Source organism: Aedes albopictus, chromosome 2 (assembly GCF_035046485.1).
Source record: "Aedes albopictus strain Foshan chromosome 2, AalbF5, whole genome shotgun sequence".
In the NCBI taxonomy this organism is placed as follows: domain Eukaryota; kingdom Metazoa; phylum Arthropoda; class Insecta; order Diptera; family Culicidae; genus Aedes; species Aedes albopictus.
The window spans coordinates 429,087,301-429,112,729 of record NC_085137.1 but is presented as its reverse complement, the minus strand read 5'-3'; the positions used below and the strand labels follow the sequence as shown (position 1 = coordinate 429,112,729).

The 25,429-nt window shown below is 40.7% G+C and overlaps 2 protein-coding genes across 2 annotated transcripts in view; one reads left to right on the top strand and one right to left on the bottom strand.

The window, feature by feature from the left end:
* The window catches only part of LOC109427326 (cap-specific mRNA (nucleoside-2'-O-)-methyltransferase 2), a 29,123-nt gene extending 14,944 nt beyond the window's left edge, over positions 1 to 14,179 (bottom strand). Inside the window, exon 1 of the mRNA XM_019702858.3 lies at positions 13,354 to 14,179. Within this exon, the coding sequence (XP_019558403.2) occupies positions 13,354 to 14,082 (729 nt within the window). The 5' untranslated portion in view covers positions 14,083 to 14,179. The remainder of the gene's footprint in view (positions 1 to 13,353) is intronic.
* A 9,247-nt stretch (positions 14,180 to 23,426) lies between these two features.
* On the top strand, positions 23,427 to 24,589 carry LOC109410532 (protein Gemin2). The gene is made up of 2 exons (XM_019684068.2): positions 23,427 to 23,801; positions 23,921 to 24,589. Exons 1-2 carry the CDS (start codon positions 23,442 to 23,444, stop codon positions 24,467 to 24,469), a joined length of 909 nt encoding a protein of 302 aa, XP_019539613.2. The 5' UTR covers positions 23,427 to 23,441; the 3' UTR covers positions 24,470 to 24,589.
* Positions 24,590 to 25,429: the final 840 nt, after the last annotated feature.

The window sequence follows — 25,429 nt, the reverse complement described above, 5'->3', positions numbered from 1 at the left end:
GATTGGGCTATTCTGCACGAAGTTATTAAGATTTTTGAAAAAGGTACAATTACATATCCGATAGCCAACTTGGAGCTGTTATATCTCCGGGTTCAATGAACCGAATGCAAATAAATTTTGAACTTTTATGACTTATATAATAAACCCTAAAAAACGTTTGACTTAACTTGAACTTTTAGAAATGGTCTATTTTTAATATGCATCCCATTTTTTTCAATTCATTAGCGGCTATGTCGTTACATTCCTTTAAAACACATTTATATATAAGTCAATTAGGGGGATATTGAATGAACTTGAATTTTGAAACGATGTCGAAGTTTTGAATAATCTGGTGTTTTATTAGAAAAATAATTTAATCGTTGTAATTTTCTTCTGTGTTAAGAATTTCAAGTTAAGTCAAACGTTTTTCAAAGCTCACATAATGTCATAAATGGTAAAAATTTCATTGCATTCAATTCATGGAATCCGGAGATACAACAGCTTAAAGTTGGCTATCGGATAATTATACCTTTTTCAAAATTCTTTATTACTTCGTGGAGAATAGCCCAAATTTGGACCACTAATACACAACTAGTTGATAAACTTACAGTGAAAATTTGAGAATATTTGATGCACTTTTAGAAAAGTTACAGCTAGTTGAACATATTTTGAAAAGTGAAAATTTTGCCTGTCCCGATCATTTTGTCTATTCCCTGTGCCTTCAGATTTAAGGATATTTCCAGTTATCCCCCAGGAATATCTGCTAGGATATTAGCATTGATTTTTTTCGAGAACTCCAGGAATTCCTCTAATAAATCTTCTGTAAATTCTTCAATGCATTATTCCAAGAAATTCTCAAAATCTCCTTCTGGAGCTCCTCAAAAAACTCTCATAAGAATTGTGTCAAGGATTTCACTAGGGAAACCCTTCAGAAACTTTTACAGGAATTCTTTATAGTCAGGTTTATTCTGCGCGGCGTGTGAGGTGAGACGAGTTGAATGAGGTGACAAAAGTCGTCTCGCCCCATTTGATTTACATTAGTCGTCTCACGTCACGTGAGACGAAACCGTCCGTCTCACCTCACACGCCGCGCAGAATAAGCCTGAGTTTCCTAATGAATTTCACGAGAGATTTTACCGTTGTTTTTTCCATAGAATCTCCCGTAGATTGATCCAGTAATTCTTCTAGGAATTTCTCCAGGATTTCCTACAAGGATTTGTACAGGAAGTGCTGTAAAGAATTTCTCTAGAAGTTCCTCCAAGAATTCTATCGACGATTCTGCAAAGATTACACGAGGAATTTTTCCAATGAATTATTCAGTGATCCTAAATGACTTCTGTAAGGAACTTCTATAAGATTTTTTTTCTAAGAATTGGTTAACCCTTTACTTCCCATGGTTGCTCTAGAGCACCATCGATTATCGACGAGCTCGACGACAAATTGAATTAGATGAATATGATGCAATGATTTCTAGAATACTTAGCCTATTTGCAATAACGTTAACAAACGTAACACTTCTAACATTTTCCGATTCAAATCATAGTCACGAGCACATGTTCGCCTAATGCTGAAAGGACTGAGTTTGGCTAACCATTACCTAGGTGGCGGTAGTGGGCAAGCGCCACGGATGGTCAGTTGGCCAACTAACAAACCTTGAGAGGCTCTTCCACCAAGAGTTTATCCAACGCTTTGTCTAAGAAAGTTTTCTAAGTATTACCCAAATCTGTCTTCCAGAGATTACATACTTCCTTTAATGCAATGTTTCCACAAATTTAACCTGAAAATTTTGCTCCATGATTTTTCCTCACATGTTTTTGATAATTTTTCCGGAAATTGAGCAAAAGAATTCTTCAAGAATTCCTCCGAGTTTTCCCAGTCTCCAAGCTGTCTTTTAAGAACTTCTTAAAGTTTTTTTTTCAAGAACATGCATAGGAATTGTTCGGTTACGAACTGCTCTCCGAAAAGCACGAAAACAATTCTCCACATCGAAGCCATTCATCCTACTCAAGCCCAGCAAAACCAGCACTACAAACGGCGCCTACAGTGGCTGTGTGAGCCGTACCGAAGCAGCACAGAAAGCAACACGCGAACGGCGTCCACGCTGGCTGTGTGGACCGCACAGTAACAAGGCAGCAAACCATTCAGTCATTGTTTCATTCCATCCTTCTCGACGAAGCACCAACAGCCAGTCGGTATTATTCTTGCTGTAATAGGCAGCGCAATGATAGCAACCCAGCGTACTGTTTGCTTGTTCTGCTTTGCGCCTTTCATGCAGAGCAGTGCGCACGTCACTACCTAGATTATTATTTCTCCGTACTCGCTTGCATGTATAAAAGCAGCAAGCCCAACTCTGTGTGTGCATAGTCATAGCAATAGTCATCTCCCCAGCAGGCACGCTGCCTGTTTGGGGAAGATCAAATAAATTCACCGTTCTGTTTCTATTATCGCCGTCGTCGTCGCCATCCACTGGAGCACTTTCAGTCCACTGATCTCCCGAGTGATCGAACAGGAATACCTTCTAGGATACACCCCCACCCTATGATTATCTATTTCAATCAAACCTTCATAGACTTTTTTGGGAATCTTTCAGCAATTCTCCAAAGTACGTGGAAAATAAGTTCTCCAAACACTCCTTCATGAAATTATTCAAGGAACTCTCCAGAAATTCTTTCAAGAATTATTTCATCCATTCCTTCAAATATTTCTCCACAGGTTCTTCCTTCAAGAATTGTTCAAGAAAAGTTTTCCTCTGATTTATACAAAAAATAATCAAACATGTCTCAAAAAACTGTTACAACTGCATGAAATCTAGCAGATAGAAATTCCTTGTAGAACTCCCTCAGGAATTCGAAATTTTATTTTCAGGGTGGCCACCCAGTCGGGAATTTCGGGATAACCGGGAAAAGCTCGGGAATTCGAAACCACCGGGAAAAAGTCGGGAAAACCTCGGGAATTGTTGCTAGCCACCGGGAATTTTCAAAATTCTAAAATTTGTACAGTCTCCAGAAGCATAAGTACGAGAATCTGTGGGAAATGCAGTCAACAACTGTTGAACTTAATAACATAGTGGGTGAACTGGCGTAAAAACAATTCTTGGAAATTGATATCTTGTCGCCGAGTCATGACAATTAAAGTTAATCATAGTGATGTTACCTAATATCACAATTTCAAAGATAATCTAAAGAACATTCTGGTGGAAAGACTGGTTGAGACACATAAAAATATTTATAGATTCATTTGACACTTATGCATTTCAGCATGTACATGATCCAGAAAACATCAAGCGTCCTATAAAAGTTTTATAAAACAACGAAAATATAACTTCTTTAAAAAAAATATCCTTGTACAATCTATAGGAGAATATTTGATACAGCCTTTGTCGTTTGAGCGAAAAGTCTTTGAGAAATTTGGATAGGATGCTGATAAAATTTTGAATGAATGAATTGCTCCAAGAAGAAATTAAAAATTATGAAAATCTGGATGAGGAATTCTGGTGAAAACATTCGTACAATTTAAAAATAGTTAGTGAAAAACATTTGAAAGAATATTTAAAGGGATTTTTTATATCTGATGGAATTCCTCAAAGCACGCCTAGTGTAGTTCATAAAAGATTTTCATGAAATTCTTTGATGTACTCATTTGTTCAACTGATAAAAAAAATGTTTGGAGAAAACCGGAGTAAGTTATCGGGAAAATCCCCTTTTGGTGAAGCTTTAGCATAAGTCCCTGGTAAAACTCCTGGTTCAGCAAATTCTCGAGAATTTCGAGAATTCGTGAAACTACCTCTAGTGAACCTACCAATGGAAATTCTTGCGGGAGTTCCAGTGAGTATTCAAAAGCATCTGGAGCAATATAGTTGTATGGTTTATGGAAATAAATAATTCCCAAATATAGAATCTGCCTTTACATTTTGGGAGAAATACTTTTTCAAAAACTAATCTTTCAGGAATTCCTGGAGATATTCCTAATATATCTGAAAATGTGATCAGAAAGTAAATATCTGAGAACTTCATATTGCAATCGCTGATGAAATAATTGAGTGTTAGACGATTATCTGACAAAATCTAAGGCTGATCTCTCCAATTTCTCCTAGAGTTTACGATTTCAGTCTAAGTAACTTGCCTGACTTTCTGCAGTAGCCATTTACGCTACCACAAAGTTCACCACTGGTTTTCTTTTGAATTATCTTAAAAATTACCATCAAAAATACTACACGGAAGATTTCCCTAGAAATCGTTTCCAAAATTCTTTCACGAGTAATCTTTTTAGATATTCCACCAGAAATTCCAGAATGTTTTTTTTTTTGGCATTCGATTATTGCCTATTAGTTTCCCAAACAAACTTACTAAGATTTTTTTAGAAGAGATTCTTGGAATATTACTAAGAAATTCGTAAAAGATTCGTGAATCCTATAATCATATTGTATTTTCTGAAAATTTCGACCTTCCAGGATTATACTTTTTATTTTTATTTGCATAACCCTTTATAAGGCAGTGGCAACTATATTGCCACTTACTGTTTGTATGTTTTCTGTTTTAAAACAATTTATTTCGAACTTATTTTTTGTGGTTTACGAAAAACTGGGATTACTAACAACGCCTGGTATTTTTTGGTACTAAACAAAGCTTTTACAACAAGCCATTTGTAGTCTCAAAAATGGCTAAATTTGACCGCGTGAAGAAAATTGGCTCAAACTTATAGTAAAAGTATAGATTTGGTAAATATTTTAAGAAATAATCAAATCATGGGTTGACATGAGCTGAACTACGCAGTTTATATTATGGGTTAGGTTCTTATCCACTCTCAAATCTCTCTTCTGGCTTTTTGTCGAAGTCAAAAGAAGAAAAGTACCCTCAACGGGCAGTGGCAAGAATATTGCCACCAGCGCTGGTTGCCTAAACGGGCAGTGGCAACTATATTGCCAACTAGATTTAAATTTTTCTGAGTAAGTTACGTTTAATTTCCACTGTAAATCGTTCTATTTTAAAATCGTGAAAAATATCACAAAACTATCGGGAAAACCGGGAAAAACTCGGGAACTTTTACTTTAACTCTGAGTGGCCACCCTGTATTTTGCAGGGATTATTCCAAGGGCTTCTTGAAGAATTGAGGGATGGATTAGCATTATATTAGAACTCAAATAGAAGATAAAATTTTACTCTTCCATGAGTTCTTCATATGATTCTTCCTGAAAATTGCATAAGTTTTGAATGTTTTATTTCTCAATGATATTTTAGAGATATTTCCACCTGGGATTATTCCCAGATCTGTTTTCCGAGATGTCCCAGTTTCTCTCGGGTTTTCTTTCGAAGTTCCTTTCCAATGAGTCTTTGTGGAGTTTTTCGTAAAGTTTCACCGGGATTCCTTTAGATATGACTCGAGAATGTCTTACGACAAATCTCGAAAGTTATCCCAGGAGACATTCCGAGAAAACTCCTTGAAAAAATCCTGCAAAAACTCCGGCAGAAACTATTAAAGAAATCCGGAATAGAGCATCCAGAATCTCGGGACAATTTTTGGTTGAGACTCTGGGACTAGCTCTGGGAATAATCCCGAGAAAATTAGTAGAGAAATTGATGAGTAAAAGCTTGGAAAAAGCACTGAAAGGAATCACGAGAAGAACTCCATGAGATATTGAAAATTTGAAAAAAAATAATGTGAAAGCCCAGGGCAAATTCAGGAAAAAAAACTCTGAGAGACATTCCAGGACAACACCGGAAGGAGCCTTCTGAGTAAAGTTTCAGGAGAAACTCCACGAGATATCACGTGAAACTTCAAAAGAAACCCTGCGATAACCTTCAGGAAATATTCCAGCTGAAACTTCTGTAGATATTCAAGGAGAGACCAGAAAAAAGCTCTCGGATATTTCTTTTAAAAATACAGAATTAACCTTGGAGTAACTGCAATATCCCGGAAGGAATAACTAAAGAAAATTGGTGTTAAATTCCTTAAACCCTTGAAAGAATTCTAATAGAAATCTCAGGAACAATTCTTGTAGCAACCCTGGGAGAAATCCCGGGAAGATCTCCTGGAGAAGTTCCACGATCAGGTATCAGAAGGCCGGCTCCAGAGGCACGTTATCCTCCATTTGGGACATTTGTGCCATCGCCAAAATAATAGCCTATTTCATAATCTACCTGAGGGAAAAGGAAGGAAATAAGAATAAGGATGGGGATAAGGACAGGTAGGGAAATAGAAAAAAAAAACTTGGAACAGGGTACTAACACATAAGCGTACCACAAAGGGTTCAAACAGCGCCCTGAAAAGGGTACTGTAATAACGCATAAAGCGAAAGAAAGCCTATAGCTCTTTACCACAGCGGGTTAAGAACAACAGAACGTCCTGAAGATTCAGGTTTCTGAAGTCAGTTTCACCTAATAAGTGTTTGCCAAATACTCGGAAACGCAGTTTCGCAAAAACTGGACAATTACATATCAAATGGTACGAAGTTCCATAATCGGATTCACAGCTATCACATGCAAATGAATCAGCTTGCTGAATATTCGCCATGTGATAGCTGAGTCGGCAATTCTGCTTTGACAAATTTGTAAGATACTTCGCCACCCTTGGAGATGGCTCAGTACAATACAATTTGGTTTGACGACATGGCTCCAAACTATTCCAGTATTGTCTGTGTTGAGTGGCAACCCAGGTGTGAATCTGAAGCTTTACCCAACACTTCGATATCGGAATAGCTCAGGGCCTATGAAGTCATGTGATGCTCCAGTGCGAGCTAACTCCTCGATTTGAGTTCGACAAGCAATAACTATCTTCGACCTGGAGTTGGCCGAAGCAAGTGCTTCAATAGCAGCCTGGCTATCTGAACAGAAGTATATTACTTTGCCCATTACGTGCTGCTGAAGTGTCGATTGTACTGCGCACACAAGAGCAAAGATTTTGGCCTGAAAAACGGTGCAGTGTCTACCAAGTGAGTAAGACTGATACAGCCTTAGCTCACGAGAATAAACACCAGCACCTGCTCGACCTTCGAGAAGGGAGCCATCAGTGTAGCATACGATGCTGTCTGAAATACTTCTTCCCAGATATCCAGATGTCCACTTCTCCGGAAGGGAATTTTGTGGAAAATGTCCTACATGGGAAATTACAAGCAATTGTAAGATCACTTGGAGCAAGGACAATTTTGTCCCAATTCACCAAAAGTGGAAACAACGAGGTGTGTGTTGAAGTGCGGTTGACAGGAGTTTCCTCTAGTAGACCGAGTACCCGCAGACGGTAAGTGCAAGAAAGTGCTTCTTGTTTGAGATGAATGTTCAGTGGAGCAACGTCAAAGAGAACTTCGAGCGCTGCCGTGGGAGTTGAAGAGAACGCTCCAGACATCGCCATTAAGCACATCCGTTGGAGATGGCCTAACTTTGATTGGATAGTTCTCATTTCCCCTTTCGCCACCACACAAGACATTCATGGGATTGGCCGAACAACATTTGTGTAGATATATTTGTTATACTTGGGTTTTAGACCCCAAGTTGTACCAAAGGTTCGCCGGCATTGCACGAAGGCCATACAAGCTTTCTTGATTCTGAGCTCAATGTAAGATGTCCAGGAAAGCTTGGAATCAAGAATGACTCCAACGTACTTTACCTGTTCAGTCACATCGATTTCAGAATCAAAGAGACGCAAAGGTCGAACCAGGCATGGGAATGAGACTTTTTTATGTTTACCGTTCATCGATACTGGCAGTAAAATAAAAACAAAACAACGGTAGCACCAATACCATCAGACGCCGCGCCGACGGCAGTCGAGCAGACGCTTGACGGTTTTCGCTTCCCCACGAAAATTTTTATGAGCAGTCATGCTGAGGCGGATGATTGCGAAAAATGTCAAATATTTTCAACTGCTAATCACTCACTTGTTTTAATAAATAACTTAATTCGATTTGCACAAATAGCTAGAGCACACTCCTAGCTTTGTGATACATGTAAAGAAGTTTGTCTAGAAGCGGTTTGAAACGCAGAAAAATGCGAAAATGGGAAAGACAGAAATTTCTGTCGTCGTTGGGCTCGAGTACTGGCGCTCTCGCACTTGGAAACCGTTTCGAGGAAGAAGGCTGCAGGAAAAAAAATGTTATGACATTTATTTTCCGAACAGTTTGAGTTTAGCTGGGCCTGTGATGTTCGTGTGGAAAAATGTCAAATGTACAGCCGGTAACCGTTTTTTCCAGTACATTTCTCATCCCTGGGTCGAACACCATTACGGTTTCGCCTTTCCGTGAAAAGAACAATAGATGTTTTACTCGGATTAACAGAAAGGCCATATTGGCGACACCAACCCTCAACTACCTGAAGGGCGCTTTGTATCAGCTCGAAAAGGGTGATGATACACATACCAACTAACAATGCTAGATAGTCGTCGGAAAAACCATAAGTAGGAAAATCACTATTATTGAGTTACCTCAATAGCGTATCTGCTACGAGATTCCACAAAAGCGGTGACAATACTCCTCCTTGGGGGCATCCACAAACACTCAATTTCCTAATCTCTGCTAGACGCGGTTTTTGAGCATTTGATGAATCTAATTGGAAATCATTGGAGATATACCATGACTCCATGCTGCTTCCAATATGGCATCGAAAGGCACATTGTCAAAGACACCCTCCATATTTAAGAAAACACCCAAACAAGATTTCTTTTGAGCGAATGCTTCCTCGATAAAGTAAACAACCTTGTGTAAAAGAGTTACAGTGGACTTACGATATTGGTAAGCATGTTGCAGAGGCACGTTGGCCAGATGAACATCACGGATGTAATGATCGACAATGCGTTCTAAGCATTTCAAAAGAATAGAGGTCAAACTGATAGGTCTGAAACTCTTTGCTTCTTCATACGACGCACGACCCACGTTTGGAATAAACTTCACAGTAACATCCCGCCAAGATTTAGGAATATACCCTATAGCAAAACTATAAACCAGTATGTTTTTCAAAACATGTTTGAAATAATCAAATCCTTTCTGAAGCAAAATAGGATATATGTATCCCATCTGCTTCAGGAAATTTGAAAGGAGCAAAACTATTTAGTGCCCACTCTATCGATTCTATAGTTACAATACTCTGAGCCGAAGCCAGGGAATCATAACTACAAGAAAAGACAACAGATTCATCCAAAGATGTAATATCCACACATCCAGGGAAGTGTGTGCTGAATAAACATTCCAGAACTTCCTCATCAGAGAAAGTGAAATCGCCATTTGGCAAACGAAGTTCGGTCACTCGGAAATCCTTAGATTTCGCAAGGATTTTGTTTAACCGACTGACTTCACTCAAACTGGAAGTATTTGTACAAAGGTTTTTCCAGCCGGATCGTTCAGCAGACCGGAGAGCTTTCCTGTAGGCCTTGCGAGCCGAACCAGCCGAACGTCGTCTGTTCCAACACTTTCTACATTGTTTCCTGAGTTTCGCCAGATCAGAGTTCCACCAAGGGGTTCCTCTTGTGGTCTTCAAAGGCCGTAGAGGGCATGCTTCTTCAAAAGCTTCCATGATAAAGGTCGTTGTAGTATCAACGGCATCATCTAAATCACTTGGAGTATCAATGGATGGTGACTATCCATGGAATTTGGCCTCAACAAAATTTGTAAAGAAATTCCAGTTTGTTGATCGGGGATTCCTGAAACGCAAAGTAACATTAGCATGTTCGAAAAAGAAATAGCGATGGTCAGATAAAGATTCTTCATCTGACACATGCCAATTGATCTGCTCGTGACTAATACTACTAGAGCAAAGCGTTATGTCTAACACTTCCTCTCTAGCAGACACCATGAAGGTTGGGCAGTTGCTTATGTTAAGTAATCCAAGATCTGTACTACTTAAGTACATATTAGAATTCAAATAGATGTAAAATCACAATAGTTTTTGAAAAAAATCCTCCAGTCTATTTTTCAGGAATTCTTCCACGAGTTCTTCATATGTTTTTTCTAGAAAATTGCACAGTTTTTTATTTTTCATTTTTCAATGATATTATAGGGATATTTTTCATCAAAAATATGTTAGAAATTCATCTAGGATTGTAGTTAATGTTTTCTTCTAAAAATCATCCATATTTCAAGAATTCTTTCAGAAAGAGGAAGATTTCCAAGCTTTTTTTTACCAAAGTAACTAGAAATTCGAACAATTATTCTTACACTTATTTCCTTTCTACGCAGATTGTTGTGGAAGCTCTTCCATGAAAACCTTTAAGATTTGTTCCAGTACTTAACAGGAATTCTTTCAAGAATTTTTCTTCAGTTCTTCCAAGATCTAGTCCATAAATATTTACAAGGTTTTCTCTAGGAATTCTTACAGGCATTCCTGAAGATTTTTTTTGGATCTTTGATGGAATTCTTCCAAAGATTCATGATTATAAACCTGTAAGTTGACTCGATTCAAGTACGAGACACTGAAGACGACCTTACAGTTGAGGTCGAAATATATATCTGTTAAGATGCAAACCAGACATGGAAAATGAGAAGATTGCAGCTGCAGACACAAACCAAAACAAACCTGCTGGTGAACAACAGGGGCCCGAGAATACTCGCACTTCTTTATTTAAACGAAGCTGGCAAGCATTAGCAAGTGATTCGCGAAGCTTCGTGAATTTTGTTTTGCATTTTGACGAAAAACGCATTTTAACGACTGGCAGTGCTGCTTTTAAGGAACAATGAAGCATAAAGCATTAGTTTATGTTGGATAATCACTGGATTTGCTATTGACTGGTTTGCTGAATATGATACACCGCGCGGCCTTTGTAATGTTCCAAACGCGCATTTACACGAAATTCCACGCGGCACATCCCTGAGGAAAGGAACAGCCGCACTTAAGGAAACACCGCAATGTTATCTCCCATAAGAATGGAGTAAAAGAGGAGCAAAAAACGCGGCTGTTCCTTTCCTGAGGGATTTGCCGCGTGTACTTTTGGGCAAATGCGCTAATATTATATGGGTAGTACGCTGATCGCAAGAAATTTCTTGGCCTATCTCGATGCGTGGAAAATTCAGGCAAGGAATCGCTCAAGAAATAATAAAGCGTCGCTTTATTCCGGATCCTAGTATGGAGCTGAAACAAAACCTCAAATCAAATAGGGCTTGCTGAGTTAAATGTCTTGACCATTCCGTTCACGGAAAAATAATGCATTGAACGAAAATCACTTGAGTGATTCCGTTTGAAGTGCATACCTCGCAATAACCACAATAAAATGCACTTCTCGCACCTCCACTAGTTATTCACGAATAAAAACTCATGAGTGTTTCTGTTTTTGTTTTGCTTCTTACTCACGAAGCAGGCGGGTGCGAATAAACTCACACACTGTTTACTCTCGGAATCGGGAGTAAGCCTTGTGTTGGTTTTACACTCGCGAATTGCTTCATGATGAGAGTAATTCCATCACTGATGCAAACACATAAAAGGAAATAAATGGAATGGTATTTAACTTGATTTTTTTTCGAAGATTCATATTGAAAAACATACAGAAATCCATTCTATTAAACTTTTAATATTTCTTCTAGGAATACCTATAACGATCTCTATAAACAAATCTTCCAAAAATTATTCAAGCGATTTTTTTTTTTAAACATCTCTGGAAAACTCATAAAAAAATTCCACGAGATATTATTTGAAGAATTTCTTCTGAAATCCATTGAAGAATTCCTGGATAAATGCATGAAAGAGTTCCTGAAGCGATCCTCAAAAGAATTCCTGCACAAGTTTCAGGAAGATTTTCTGAAGGAAATCCTGGAATAATCCTTTGGAACTCATTCATTAAAAACTCTTTCAAGCCCATGAAAAAAATCCAGGATGAATAATGAAAGATTTTCCATGGGATATATAAAGAGTTCCTGAAACAATTCTTGATAGAATATCTTGAGGAATCCTTAGCCGAATTTCTGGTAGAATCCTTGGAAGTGTTATAACCAAATATGCAACAAGACGGCATCTAAATAAAACACAACTGGTTCGGTTAACAGTTAAAAACTTTCTCATTTATTTCACCTATTCGGGTACATAGGTCTAAGAATCTGAGCAACTCTTCGCTCAGAAGAATGAGTTCTGAAAGGTGGTATTACACCATTACAACAGGAAGAATTTCTGGAGTAATTCTTGAAAGCAGACCAAAAGGAATCCTTAGAAGAATTCTTGGAGGAATCCTTGGAGTAAATCCTGAAGGAGACATTGTAAAAACTCCTGGCTAGAGGAATCTTTGAAAATAATCATGAACTGTGGAGGAATTCTTAGGGAGAATCGGAAAAAAAGTATTGCTGTAGGAATCTTTGGAAGAATTCTTGGTGGAAACCTTGGAAGCAGAGAGTAAAAAATTCGAAGTTGAGAGTGAAGACTGACATTCTCATTTTTTCATTCGAGTTTGGCTACATTCATTGTCAGCTGAATGTTTCCCTTTTTCATTCAATTCTCTGTCACGAAAATGTTTTCGCACGTCGTGAAATGTCAAATTTCTATTAACAGACGCACAATCCGACTTGATGGACAAACAGAGAACATAATTAATATTCTTATTATCTACTACATGGTTTCCCAAACTGTGGGTCGCGACCCCCCAGGGGGGTCGCCGGCCTTCATCCAGGGGGTCGCGAGGGACAGTAAAATATTTTACTGTAACAGACAACAAATGAGGGAATTTCTATGGGGGGTCGCGAAAACTACTTCTGCTGGCAAAAGGGGGTCGCGCGACCTGAAAGTTTGGGAACCTATGATCTACTAGTTTTGAGGTGATTGGAAGTATAATCGGGACTCGGGAGTTACGGTCCAGTTTTATTTCTCAGTGAAAATTGTCAGTGACAGAAAAATGAATGAATAGGTGAAAAAATTCATTCACCAAAATGAATTTTATTTTGATCCCTCAGTTGAGAATTTTCAAAATAACGGGTGAATTTCACTCATTGAAAATGAAAGTGTTAAACTCTGCTTGGAAGAATTCCCGGAGGAACCCTTGGAGGAATTTCTGCAGGAATCCTTGAAAGAACTCTTGTAGGAATCCTTGGAGTGATTCCTGGAGAAATCCTTGAAGGAATTGCACGAGGAATGCTTGGAAAAACTCCTGGAAGAATCCTTGGAGGAATTTCTGGGGGAATACCTGAAGAAATCAGAAGGAATTTCTGGAGAAATTCTTCGAACAATTTCTGGATAAATCTGTGAAAAAAATCCTAGACGAATATTTGGAGGAATCCATGATGGAATTCCTGGATAAATCCTGATATGAATTCTTGGAGAGAATACATGGGGGAATTCTTGGAGGAATCCTGGAAGAAAATCTTGGAGGAATGTTTGGAGGAAATCCTGGAGAAATCCACAAACGCTAGTATCTGTCCATTTTACAGGAATTCTATAAATTCTAGTAATGCTATGAAGAAAACAATCTGTTTTGACTTACCATCGGGAACTCCTTGCTGCGGCGAACGATTTCCGCCAGATTCTCCTTCCGCATGATGTCGCCGGTGTAGTCCGCCCCGAAGCACCACGAGTCCATCGTGTGCAGTATGAACCGATCGTCCGCAATCATGTTCCCCAGACAGTTGCCCTCGTAGTAGGGGTTCAGCGTGTTCGCGAACCAACGCCACTGCATCATGTCCCCGCCGCGGTTCAGCTTCAGATAGTGGTTCAACCCGGTTATGAACGCTCCCGGTGCCTCGCACAGATGTACACTGTAGAACTCGTGGTTCTTCAGCTGTGGAACCAGCTCGTACGCTGCCACGCACTCGTACAGTTTGGCAAAGGCCTGCGTGACAAACTCCGCCCGCACCCGGTTGCGCAGCTCGCTCAGAATCGGCTGCAGTGACGAGCGGCGCCGGGTGTGCTGGTGCCAGTCGCTGATCTCGAAGTCGTTCAAACGGCTTTTTACCTTATTCAGGGCGCGTTTTACTTTCTGGAGCGATTCCACCTGGTAAACCTCGCGGGAGGCGAATACACTCTCCAGCGGTGGCAGCACCGGATCTTTCTCATCATTCTCATCGCCACCGGCCGGTGCCGTAAACTGAAACTTTTTGTTGAACTGCTGCGCGACGTCCTGGGCTATATCAGCTTTGCGTAATGCTCGACCTTTGGTATGGTCGTCATGATAATACAGAGACTTTCTACGAGAAGGTCGTGGCTTTTTTCGCATGTTATCCAAATTGTGATCACTGTTTCTGATTTAAAACTTTTACAAAATCTAAAACGTTCAGAAGATTCTTTACACAGACTGCTTGCAGCGGACACTGATGAGATTTTTATTTGCGTTTCTGTTTTTGTTTGTTTTGGTTCTGTGTGCGATGTTTTTTATTCACATGTTTTCGAGGGGTCGCGAAACGGCCACATAAAAAATGTTTTGCAACTGCAATACAGTAGACGTTCGATAGCTGCAGCATGTTAACGTTTCACTTAGAGAATGAAATTCGATAACTGCAACCACTGACACACGTCAAAGAACTGTCAGTTGTTGCAAAATGCAGCCAATAGGCCATTATGAATAAAGTTGAGTAAATTCTCTTTACCAAATCTATGTGAAGCCGTGGAGCAAATCTCTGTGAAACTTCACAGAGATCTGAGTAAAGAGTACAGTTCTTTGACGTCTGTCAGTTGTTGCAGTTATGTGAAACGTAAACATGTTGCAGTTATCGAACGTCTACTGTATATATATACCGTCTTACCCCTCTGGTTCGACACGTTTTAATACGACACTTTTTAATTCGTACCCCGCTTATACGACACTTGTCGAGTTAAAAAGTGTTCAAATGTCACAGCGATGTACACTGTAAATGCAAAACAGTTTGATATTGCGCTCATACTCGCACCCGAAGCAATTCCTCTTGCAGCCGCAAATTTCGGAAGCTCTGAGTTGGTGCTATTCAACACCCAAACCGCCTGGAGACCAACCGGAATGAACTGAGGATGGCAACAATCGTAGAAAGAACGAGCTTTTCATTCGCGCCACCGCAATATTTTATGAAATTATGTTTCATAACAAATCCGGAAATCAAAACAAAAACAAAAATAGAGTTGCCAAATTTCAATCAGCATGGTGGTGTAGGGTGACCAGTTTGTCGAATTAAAAGTTTACCCCGGTTATACGACAACAGTCGGTGTCGTATTAGCGGGGTAATACGGTATCCACTTAACCGTGAGCGGTAATGGCGGCGGCGGGCATATCCAACCGGTTCGGATTATGACGTTTGTTGGGGGAAAGTCAAAACAATTTCATTCTCCTCCTCACCCCTTCACCCACCGTTTGTTGGCGCCAACCGATTGCGATCCCCAAGAAACGTCAAAATTCGAACCGGTTATTTGTGCCCGCCACCGCCATTACCGCTCGCGGATAAGTGGATATATATATATATTAGACCGGGTCAACATGGTCATTTTTTCGGAACAAAGTTTTTTCGATGCCTCTCATGGTTCCAAACAATTGTGCAAAATTTGGGCGCGATTGGTTGCGTCCCCGCATTCCGCATTGCATTTGAAATTTGTATGGAGTTTTATATAGGAAAACCTAATTTTTAGCATTTTTCTCCTGAGAGGCTCAACTTTGTCTTGTACTGTGTAACCAACGATGTTAAAGTATAGCCAAGGGGATGCTGATAAACTTTGCCGAAAAGAGTAAGGTACTAGAGTGACTCTGAAAAAAGTTATTAATGTTCAAAGTATGATACCTCGGAGAAACTACTGAAAATCGCTTTTCCTGCCAACACTGCCGGTGCTTTAAATGATCAATTCGTCCTTGATTTATATTCTGACATTTCATGGAATAACAACCCCCGTTTTCATCAACAAACATCACAAACATCAATCAAGCTAGTGGTTTTCAGTCGATTTTCAAATTATTTTCAATTGAAAACCAATTTTTTTTATCATTTTAGGTCAGCTCTGTTTTTGGGGAATGGTTCTGGAGGTATTTTAGAGAAGTACCGATGCATTCGTTCGGCAAATTATGATCCTCGATCTCGCCACGGTTCCAGTAGGACGAGCTTAAGGTAGCGGAGCAGACAATCGTCTAAAAAGCTCGAAGAATATGGCTAGCCGATAATTGAAATAATCTATTGAAAGGGAAACCAGTGCCCGGGAAATCTCCGTTATGTTGGCTCCACTCTGCAGAACCTGAGAACTTTGAACATTCAAATCGTTCTACCCAATGTATAATCATTTTTCCTCCGCTTATTGGTGATATGCTACCATAAACGACTACTACACGCCGGATTATTGTTGTTGTTAAGCGCACAAATTCTGACCATTAGGAAAGAGAAACATCGCTCGAAAGGTAGTCTAACGTTGCTACCGATGCTTCCAAACAAAACCGTCTCCCCCCAAAAAGTCTACGTGGTTTATGAGCAGTCTCTTATAACACTGTTTATTATTTGATTATTTATAACTAAAAATTACACCTATATATGGGATCTGATCCCGTCCGAGTTCAATGCCGACGTTAATTCCACTAATCTCTCGATCGCATGCATTCTTTGGTTAGCCTGATCTCTTCTGGGTGGTGTTGCACCAGGCAGTTCATCAACGCAGTCCCGCACTCAAACACACCGAACTCCACCTCCAAAAAGTCATTGAAGATAACCCCGCGTCAATCGAAGACGCTGTTAGTCCAGACTGAGGGATGTCTCAAGTCTAGATCCATCACCAGCCTCTCAGAGAATCTTGACTATCTCTAACCGCTCACACCTGCACATTTTTTCAGTGGAAGGGTAACTGCAAGCATACCCAGAGATTGATGTCACCACAACTCCTGTCAATCGCCTCACCCAGTTAGAATTAGTCCATTGCAAGATCTGAAATTTTTGTAGACGAGTCAGGAGTATCTTTTTTTTTTTTTTTTTTCTAGTTTGTTTATTTATTTGGCTCAACTGTTTATTAAAAAACTCTACAGAGCCGAGGGTCTGAACAGAATATGTTTAGGAAAAAAAATACAAATTTTTAATAAAACATTTGTCGTGCACATTTTTTCCTCGGGGCCCTACCAGAGCCGGAGCCGGAGCTGGAGCTTGAGCCCGATCCTGAAGCCGCATATTGAGCTCGTCGCTGCTTCGCCTGGGGTCCTCCTAAAGCTTCCAGAATCGCTTGACCTACTTCTTCCAGTGTTGGCACGCTTTTCTTTTGCTGTTTGTTCCTATCCGTATGGTCCACTTGTTCGTAGCCAGCGGGAGCCTGGCCCGAGCCAGTCGCCTCCGTCGGTTGGTCGAAACTTTCCTCCAGAACCTCTATGATTTCGTCTCCAGAACTTTCCACCGATTCCTGTTCCACCACCGGTTCTATCTCGATACCAGCCACAATTCCAGCATACGAAGGTGTGTTTCCTTTTTTCTTGTCCTCTACATTCCGCGATTTCTTCTGGGGACACGAATCTTTCCGATGGCCTAGCGCGTGGCATAAGAAACAAGTGTCTCTAAGGCCATCGTAGAACACGTTTCCTTTCCAACCGAGAACATCAATTGACGGCGGGATGTTCTTCTTAATATCCATGTGGATACCTCGCACACCAGTGGAAAGATGGTCAAGACCTAATTCCGCAGGAAACTTTTCCCTGACCACACGTTCTATTTTGCCGAATTCTTGTAGTACCGTGGCTAAACTTTCATCGGTTATTTCTGGCGGCAGGTCAAATACGCGGACGTACCGCATATCGGCACCCGCGGGTAGCATCCGAACGTCAACCGACTTGCCACTAGTATATACGAATGCTCGTGGCTCCGCATTTTTTTCCAACGATTGCTTCATTGCGTCCGGGGAAACAAACTTAATGAAGAGCGAACGATCACGTGCGGTCTTATAAGCTGCTTCCATTAGAAGCAAATCCGTATCCAATAGTTTCACAAAATTTCCTATTTCAGTCCAAGAGGGTCTTGGACTACCCGGCGGGAATCGAAACTGAACAGTATTCATCATCTCGCTCATTTCAATTTACTGCTGACTCTGCGACACAAATGTGCACCACCGACCGAGCGAGGAAATGTGAACGACCGACTAACAATGCGATGCGCGCGTGCGAACAACTACCACACAGTGAGGCAGAAGACGAAAACGGTCCGGGAGCAATTTTGCATGCGACTGCATTGGGCAACAGCAGCGACGGAACTGAGTCAGGAGTATCTTAACCAGCTCCACGGACGGAACAAACGTTGGCGGCCATCGGTTAGCATTGAAGTTGGCTAGAGGGTAATGATATGCGACGATAATCTACCGCCCATGGCCTGGAAGCTAAGCCGAATCGAGCTAACCGACCCCGGAGCAGATGGCCTTGTTCGCGTAGTTACTCTGCGGACAGCTTCTGGAGAGCTCAAACGACCGGTGGAAAAGGTTTGCCTCCTTCCGGAACCGATTAGGGAGATCGAATTCTACTTTCATTTTCAAAATTGTCACATTATTGGATAACTATCCTTTATTAATTTGTAGTTTTAAGAAGAAATGAATAAAATGTTTGTAAGGAGAACTAACTAGCAATCTTATGGAGATGAACCAGCCTCGGGCTGAAAATCTCCCTAATAAAGCTAATAATAATAATAGCAATCTTTAATTCAAACCCATAACCGATACCGTAGCCGCTTGCTATACACCAAAATGTCGGTTATTAGGCTTTTGTATGAAGAGCTCACGCAATCATCCTTTGAAATTGGTTGCTAGTGTAGGATCGGTTCATTTGGCGTCTAATTAATGAAGTTTGCAGGTGTGATTGGTACCACCAGGCATATATCCATCTGTGGTATCTGCGGTCGATCCGTTATCGAGAAAATGGTTAGCCGACCACTAAAACCGTGGTGAGATCGAGGATCATATTTATATGGATTACTTTCGGGGGCGTTACCGGTCACATAAAGATGGATACACCTGTACTCCTCTAAAATACTTTTGGAATCATTCCCCAAAAGCAGAGCTGACCTAAAATGATAAAAATTTTGTTTTTAATTGAAAAATAATTTGAAAATAGACTGAAAATCACTAGCTTGATTGATGTTTGTTGATGAATGCGGAGGTTGTTGTTCCATGAAATGTCAGAATATAAAGCAAGGATGAATTGATCCTTTTAAGCGCCGGCAGTGTTGGCAGGAAAAATGATTTTCAGTAGTTTCACTGAGATATCATACTTTGAGCATTAATAACTTTTTTCAGGGTCACTCTAGTACCTTACTCTTTTTGGTAAAGTTTATTGGCATCCCCTTGGCTATACTTTAACATCGTTGGTTACTCAGTTTAGGACAAAATTGAGCCTCTCAGGATAAAAATGCTAAAAATTAGGTTTTCCCATATAAAACTCCATACAAATTTCAAATGCAATGCGGAATGCGGAGACGCAACCAATCGTGCCCAAATTTTGCACAGTTGTTTGGGACCATAACAGGCGTCGAAAAAACTTTGTTCCGGGATGATATGATCAAATTTGAGTTTTCCCATACAACGTTGACCCAGTCTAATATATATTTACTCAGCTTTATTTTTTTTTTTTTTATCCAACCGTTTATTTAAAGGCCCACCCGCCGTGTTCAGCTTTACAGGGCCGATAATCATTTTTTACTACATGAAGTAAAACTAGCACCCTTCCCGCTTTTATTTTTCAAAGCACTTTTTTCTTTCAAACAAAAATCAACTGTTTCCCCGTGCTCCGCGTTGAGGGAACACTGGTTTGCACAAACTTTCTTGGCTTCGTTCGCCTTTCGATTCGATCGCCTGCGTTTGTTTGTCACTTCATTGTTGTCGCTTAATGAGCTTCCATTGTCCTCTACGTCCGTCCACTCGTCGTCGTTGTGTGTTTTTTGCTCTGCAGCAGTAGGTTTAGATGATGATGATTGCTCGCCGCTCAGCGGGGGAAAATCGTCCCGAGTGAACAGCTCGGTTGTAGCTACTGTTGTTGGGGCTGCGTCGGTGACTCCTCGTGGTTCTGTGTAATTTTTATTTTGATGTGCGTCTGGGCTGTACCGCCGACTTGGCTGGTGCGGATAGGATATTGTTGTGTTTTCGTTTGCGATTGATATGTTTGATGGTATGTCACGGAAGAGATTTATCCTTATAGCACCCTTACGCCATTAGGAATCTCTGGGAAATAGTGTTTCCATGTTTCACTCCTAATAGAAATCACTTCTCCAAACTGCAACATACTTTCGGTGATAGCTTCGTTGCTCACCGTTGAAGGGAGGCCGTTAACGCGCACGGTAACCGCATCACCATCCACATACACAGGTATTTTGTATGCTTTATTGGAAACAACAATTGTACGCTTACAATTGTGCTCCAATTGATAGCGCGAAGCAACCTTTTTGTCCACCATTTCGATCAGTATACAATTACGAGTATGATGTAATTGTATACTCTTGACCAAAGCATAATCAAGATGAATTTCCGTTTCTAAGAATGCCTTTACTTTCCCAATATCGGGACGCACTGGAAGCACACTCACGTCGACAACTAAGACGTTTTCACGCGCAGCAGACATGATTTTTCGTCGATTTCCAATAGGTTTAAGAGAGGAGTATGAAACACGTCCGTCGTATGCGATTGCAGGCAATGAACTGATGTACAGTAGACGTTCGGTAACTGCAACATGTTTACGTTTCACTTAGCGAATGAAATTCGATAACTGCAACAACTGACAGACGTCAAAGAACTGTCAGTTGCTGCATAATGCAGCCAAAATGCATTAGAAAAACATCGCACTGCAGCAAAACTTCATACGAAAAACATCGCATCGCTGTTGACATTTCGTTTTGAAGGATAGCGGTGCGATAACTGCAAAATCGTTGCACTTAGCGGACTTGCAGTTAAAAAGCATTGCAGTTAAACCGTTTGCACCGAGCGAACGTCTACTGTACTCAGCTTTATTCATATTGCCTAATGTGTACTCAAAATGCATGCGAAAAACATCGCATTGCTGTTGACATTTCGATTTGAAGGATAGTGGCGCGATAACTGCAAAATTATTGCACTTGCAGTTTAAAAGCATTGCAGTTAAAGCGTTTGCACCGAGCGAACGTCTACTGTAATTCGGTCTATGATGCGTAAATATTGTCAGATTTCTTGAAACGTAAACACCGCGCGATCGTGGTGGAATGTTTCAAAAAGGGTCTTTGCACAAAAGTTCACGCGGTCTATCGTTTTCGAAAGGAACAGCCGCACCGTAGGAAACGCCGCAATGTTATTTCCCATAAGGATGAAGTACCGTCTACCCCCGTTGGATTGAACGACACCTCATGCAAACCAACGGGGTTAATTTTTAGTTTGAACTTCTAGCAACCCTGTGGGCGACGGAAAAACACACTGCTGGCAGCCGTATTTGATATTTTGTTTTGATTCTGCGTTCCGTTTCACACCGTTCCATTAGCAGAATGACGTTTGAACCATTTTTTATTTGAACGATGTGCAGATTAGAGGGGGTCAAATTAAAAAGCGTTCACACTCAGATTCAGTTTCGTTGTTCGGTAATTATTTTGCTGGAAAAATTCGGTAATGCGAAAAAACTACCGTTTTACGGTAAAGATGATCAATTTTACAAGAGTTCGGTAATATTATTACCGATTGATTTGTGATTTCATACTTTGACAGCATCATATGTCAAAAAATTTACAGTATGAACTGTAAAAGCGAACAATTACCGTATACTGTAAGAAACATTACTGAACATCTTGTAAATCACACCTTACTTTACCGAAGTTCGGTACAGTTGCCAGCAACATTTGCGAAACGTCAAACTGGCAAAAGTTGACATTTTATTTCGATTTTAGTACAGTAGACGTTCGCTCGGTGCAAACGCTTTAACTGCAATGCTTTTTAACTGCAAGTCCGCTAAGTGCAACAATTTTGCAGTTATCGCACCGCTATCCTTCAAAACAAAACGTCAACAGCGATGCGATGTTTTTCGTATGCAGCTTTGTTGCAATGCGATGTTTTTTTAATGCACTTTAGCTGCATTATGCAGCAACTGACAATTCTTTGACGTCTGTCAGTTGTTGCAGTTATCGAATTTCATTCGCTAAGTGAAACGTAAACATGTTGCAGTTACCGAACGTCTACTGTAGTTCATAGTTTATGTCCTCTGAAAAATCGGTAAATCTGAACATCTTGCCACCAGATATTTGTGATATTTTTTAAGCGCAGCATCCTGTTTGTTGTAATTGAGTAAGTATCCATAAATTATACAGTAGACGTTCGCTCGGTGCAAACGCTTTAACTGCAATGCTTTTTAACTGCAAGTCCGCTAAGTGCAACAATTTTGCAGTTATCGCACCGCTATCCTTCAAAACAAAACGTCAACAGCGATGCGATGTTTTTCGTATGCAGCTTTGTTGCAATGCGATGTTTTTTTAATGCACTTTAGCTGCATTATGCAGCAACTGACAATTCTTTGACGTCTGTCAGTTGTTGCAGTTATCGAATTTCATTCGCTAAGTGAAACGTAAACATGTTGCAGTTACCGAACGTCTACTGTAGCAGCTATTCCTCAATCAAATAATCAGCATTTGGTTCCAGCTCCTCCAGATGTTTACGTGGTGGAACGGGGTGGAAGCTCACTTCGCGTCGTACTTCAAATTAGTTCCGAGGCCAAAGATGACCAATCAATCAATCTAAGATTGACAAAATTATCAAAATTTCTTGCAAAATTTGATAAATAAAAACATTTAAACTCTCCAAGCTGCATTTTTCTGTTTTGCATGTACCGAAAATCTGTAAAATATCATAAAGAAAACATTGAATTACCGAAATTCTACGGTAATTTTTAAACCCTCATTACCGAAGAGTACGGTAGTTTTTGACAGCCTTTGAAAATTTATTTTACCGGATGTTCGGTACACATTTAGAGTACCGAACGGATTACCGAACGTTCAGCTGTTGAGAATTCGGTAAAAAATTACCGAATACAGTAGACGTTCGGTAACTGCAACATGTTTACGTTTCACTTAGCGAATGAAATTCGATAACTGCAACAACTGACAGACGTCAAAGAATTGTCAGTTGCTGCATAATGCAGCTAAAGTGCATTAAAAAAACATCGCATTGCAACAAAGCTGCATACGAAAAACATCGCATCGCTGTTGACGTTTTGTTTTGAAGGATAGCGGTGCGATAACTGCAAAATTGTTGCACTTAGCGGACTTGCAGTTAAAAAGCATTGCAGTTAAAGCGTTTGCACCGAGCGAACGTCTACTGTACTGTAAAAAAATCTAAGTGTGTTCATATTAGATGCGGTCAAACCAACGAGGGTAGACGGTAAACTGGGAGTGAAAACCGCGGTTGTACCTTTCGGAAGCGATAGGCCGCGTGCACTTTTGAGCAAATCCCTCAATAACTGGTTAAAAAAGCGCCACCTGCGCTTTTTAGCTTTGCGTTAGATCCTCGGTTAGATCGTCAATTGGCTTTAGCAAAGGTCTACTGTAAAATTAAGGGGTCTGCCATTTTGTACAACTTTTGATATTTTGATATATTTATTTAACTGGCAGCACTGAAATTTAATCAAAACTTCAGCTGACACAACCGTCCTATCCCTCGCACAACAAAAACATGCCCGAAACATCGCATCCTTGGAAGTGCGTAAAAAGTACTGTGGCGGAAGTTTTTGTCCCGATCGGATGCTCTAAAAATCGCGAATTAAAAGGCGAAATCGAACCGCGGGCCACTCGTTCCATGGACACGGACGTCATCCAGAAGCAAGCGCTTGCCGTCGACCCACCGGATGAGTACTTCGACCCGGATCTGCAGCCGGAAACGGGAGAGCAATACCTTCAGAAGGTCATCTACGAGCGGAAGCATTGTCCTGCCGTCGTTGTGGCCAAACCGAGCCCCAAACGGCGCCACCAGCAGCATCAGCAACAGGGACAACCAGGGCCCAGAAGTTTAACCGGAAGTGGGGCCATTCCAATGGTAAGTGTAATCGGGGAACATTGTTCTGAAGGTGATCCTTCTGGAGCGATGTCGAGGAACAACATTACCCGAAGGATAGAAAATTACAAATTAAGATGAAATTTAAATATTTTTTTCAGGATCTGGTAAAAAACGTCGCCCCACGGGCTCTGATGCCCACCAAGGAGTGGGAATCGATACAGAACAGAAAATTCACCGAGCTCAGGGATACGATCACCGGTTATCGGAACGGACCGCACTACCAGGAGAACCTCCAGAAGACGCACATCTATCTAAACTTCGAAAACCGGAAGCAGCTTCATGATTACTGTGCCAAAAACCAGCCTTTCGTGCGGATCCTACTCAGCATGCCGCAGCGCAATCTGGAGATCCTGCTGGAGTACCTGCACGAGTGGCTCCTGGAGGAGCGCAACGAGGAAGTCTCGGTGGAGGATCGGATCCACCGGAAGGACTGGATCACCCAGTGGATCTACGCCATACTGGCCTGCATTATCACCCCGCTGGAGCCGTACGTGCACAGCGTGCTGCGGGACATTGCCAAGGTGTGCATCGCCATGCGGAACGATCTGGCCGCCGAGGACGAACTGAAGGTACTGCCGCTGAATCTGCTTATTTGTATTATTTCGAAAAACTTTAATCAGCTCGACCTGGGCGATAACGTTGAGTGATACGGGAGGAGGGGACCCGGGGCTGGACGGGGCGCGAAGTTTCCTGTTCTCTTTTTATATTGACATTTTTTATTGGAAATTTTTTGAACTAGGTTTAGTAAACGTAACGTGAAACTCGAACGGATTGCACGTTGGCTTGATCCGAAACGCCATGCTTATGTATCGTTGAATCGCTTAGGTTGATTGTAGAGAAATTATAGGTAAAATCGACACGTATAGAGTATGTACTACACTAAAACCTCAATTTATGCATGTTATTTCTATGCACCTTTTTTATGTCCTGCATAAAAAGAGGGAAAACTACTCAGAACCAATATGGGTAACTCTCGCTGAGACCGGCCCACTATTTACACATTGTCTTCGAAAATGTTTGAGGTGCCGATTTACTGAAAGCCCTCGCTAAAAAAGTTAGAAAAATGGCCCTTCGTCATCCCCCTGTTAGAGCCACAACAATTTTTTCAGACCCCTCGATTTTGGTCAAATGGTGGCTCACTTAAACCGTTATAACTCGAAAGTTTCTCCAAAAACCACCTCAAAACGAATTGTTGAAAAGAGGAAAGGTAGAGCTACTATTTACAATAATAAAAAGTTGGGTCGGGCATATTGATTTTGGCCGCCATCTTGATTTTTTATACCAAAACATTTTTTTTCACCATGAGGGCAACCACCGATTTTCAATATTTTTGCATCAATTGAAAGCTGAGATATTTATACATAACATATCAAAAAATTAGAGATGTCTTTTTTTCCTATCAAAAGTTATCTGCAGTTTTGTAAATTAAGCCACGTTTTCCCCATACATTTCCATGCGCACCGGCAACGAAATGCAACAGCATCCGAGTTTACGCCTGCATGTATACACACAGGCACCTGCCGCAAAATTTGTTTCCGTTTTTGACTGTTTCTCAATAATGCGGGCATTGCTTTCATAACTTTTTTAGTGTTTTGAAAAGCTCAAAC

Coding starts and splice junctions, on each gene's coding strand:
- LOC109410532 (XM_019684068.2), top strand. CDS start 23,442: ATGCCCGAAACATCGCATCCTTGGAAGTGCGTAAAAAGTACTGTGGCG. Junction 23,802..23,920: donor GAAGTGGGGCCATTCCAATG/GTAAGTGTAATC, acceptor TATTTTTTTCAG/GATCTGGTAAAAAACGTCGC.